The sequence below is a fragment of the Mustela nivalis genome (genome assembly GCF_964662115.1).
Source record: "Mustela nivalis genome assembly, chromosome: 2".
Classification (NCBI taxonomy): Eukaryota; Metazoa; Chordata; class Mammalia; order Carnivora; family Mustelidae; genus Mustela; species Mustela nivalis.
In genome coordinates, this window is record NC_139021.1 from 148,448,393 (window position 1) to 148,450,495 (window position 2,103).

Consider the following 2,103-nt stretch of genomic DNA (forward strand, 5'->3'; position numbering starts at 1 on the left):
TTGTTCGTCAAAACCAGACTTTTCAAACTTTGCCAAATCATGGTTCATAAAGATTGGGTTGTTGATTTAACTTGCATTTTTTTGAGGTTGAATGATGCTTTATGAGTTTAATTGGCCACTTATACTTACTTTTTATATGCTAAATGTTCATGCCCTTTGCCTAATGTCCTATTGGCATGTTTCTCTTCCTTAATAAATCCCAGTACATCTGTATAATATTGCTCATGGCATGATGTCAAGTTTGAATGAAGCAATAGCAGCTTAGTTTAGAATACCTCTCATTTCTCTCTCTAGCCTGGAAATCACATGAAGCTGTGGGTAGAAATTCACCTGATAGTCCTGGAAACCCCTCCCAGCCTAAGGACCATGAGTAACCAGACACTAGTAACAGAATTTATCCTGCAGGGATTTTCAGAACAGCCAAAATATCATGTGCTCTTATTCAGCTGTTTCTTCTCCCTCTACTCTGTGGCTCTCATAGGTAATATCCTCATCATTTTGGCCATCACCTTTAACCCTGGGCTTCATATCCCCATGTACTTTTTTCTCTTCAACTTGGCTACTATGGATATTATCAGCACCTCTTCCATCATGCCCAAAGCCCTGGAGGGTCTGCTGTCAAAGGACAGCTCCATCTCTTACGGGGGCTGCATGGCCCAGCTCTATTTCCTCATATGGTCTGCATCCTCTGAGCTGCTGCTCCTCACAGTCATGGCCTATGACCGGTACACAGCCATCTGCCATCCTCTGCATTACAGCACCACAATGAGCAAGGCATTCTGCTGCAAGCTGGCTACAAGTGTATGGATGCTCTGTGCCTTCAATGCGGCCATCCACACAGGGCTGATGCTACGGTTAAATTTCTGTGGCCCCAATGTCATTACCCATTTTTTCTGTGAGGCCCCTCCTCTGCTGCTTCTCTCCTGTAGCTCCACCTATGTGAACAGCATCATGATTGTCCTGGCTGATGCGTTTTATGGCATATTGAACTTCCTGATGACCATCGTGTCATACGGCTTTATCATCTCTAGCATCCTCAAGATGCGGACTGCAGAGGGGAAGAAGAAAGCCTTTTCCACCTGCTCCTCCCACCTCATTGTGGTGTGCATGTATTATACTGCTGTCTTCTATGCCTACATAAGCCCAGTCTCCAGCTATAGTGCAGAGAAGAGCAAGTTGGCTGGTGTACTGTATACTATGGTGAGCCCTACACTCAACCCCCTCATCTATACTTTAAGAAACAAGGAGGTCAAGGCAGCCCTCAGGAAGCTTTGCGCCTTCTCCAGAAGTTAATTTCTGTCTTTTGAAGCTTTTGTTGGAGACTACATGTTGAAGTCCACAGTGGTTTCAGAGACTGTCCAGTGAATAAGCTTTTGGAAACTACCACTAATGACTCAGTGTGGTTACTAATAGATTCTCTAATGACTTGAAGAGCCATTATTGTTATTCATCTTGCTTTCTTGTAATCTTTTAATTTTTATATTTTCTACATTTTTTAATGATTTAAAAAATAAAAAAAAATTAAATGAGCATTGAGTGTTTAAAAAACATTACTCATTTGATAAAACAATGCTCATTTGATTATATCTTTAGAAAATTCAGTTTAAGGGGTGCCTGGGTGGCTGTTGTTAAGCGTCTGCCTTTGGCTCAGGTCATGATCCCAGGGTCCTGGGATAGAGCCCCACATTGGGTTTCTTGTTCAGCGGGAAGCCTGCTTCTCTCTTTCTCCACTCCCCTGCTTGTGATCCCTCATTTGCTGTCTCTCTCTGTCAAATAAATAAATAAAATCTTTAAAAAAATTCAGTTTAAGAATATAGCAGTATCCATGATGGTGAATATAAAAAGAAAAGACATAAGGAGTGTTGCATTCCAGGGTGTGGTGTTTATGTACAAAGATGAATGCAATGTGGAAGGATTCCTGCGCTGGTTGGGGAGAAGATCTGGATTCGTATTCAGACTCTTTCAGAGCACTCAACTCACTTCAGCTGTAGTTTCCTTCTAAGTGTAATGAGGAAAATAAACAGCCCAGAGGTGCTATCAAGACTGAACAAGAGAACTGAAGACAATGCTATCAAGTGCTGTCTAAGTGTATGATATTGTTGT

General features: G+C 41.9%; 1 protein-coding gene across 1 annotated transcript; it reads left to right on the top strand.

Moving 5' to 3' along the window:
- Positions 1–306: 306 nt before the first annotated feature.
- LOC309859365 (olfactory receptor 13A1-like) lies at positions 307–1,293 on the top strand (the record flags this gene model as incomplete). The annotated part of the gene is made up of 1 exon (XM_082719999.1): positions 307–1,293. The coding sequence occupies one exon, from the start codon at positions 307–309 to the stop codon at positions 1,291–1,293; it is 987 nt and encodes a 328-aa protein (XP_082576125.1).
- Between the last annotated feature and the right edge of the window lie 810 nt (positions 1,294–2,103).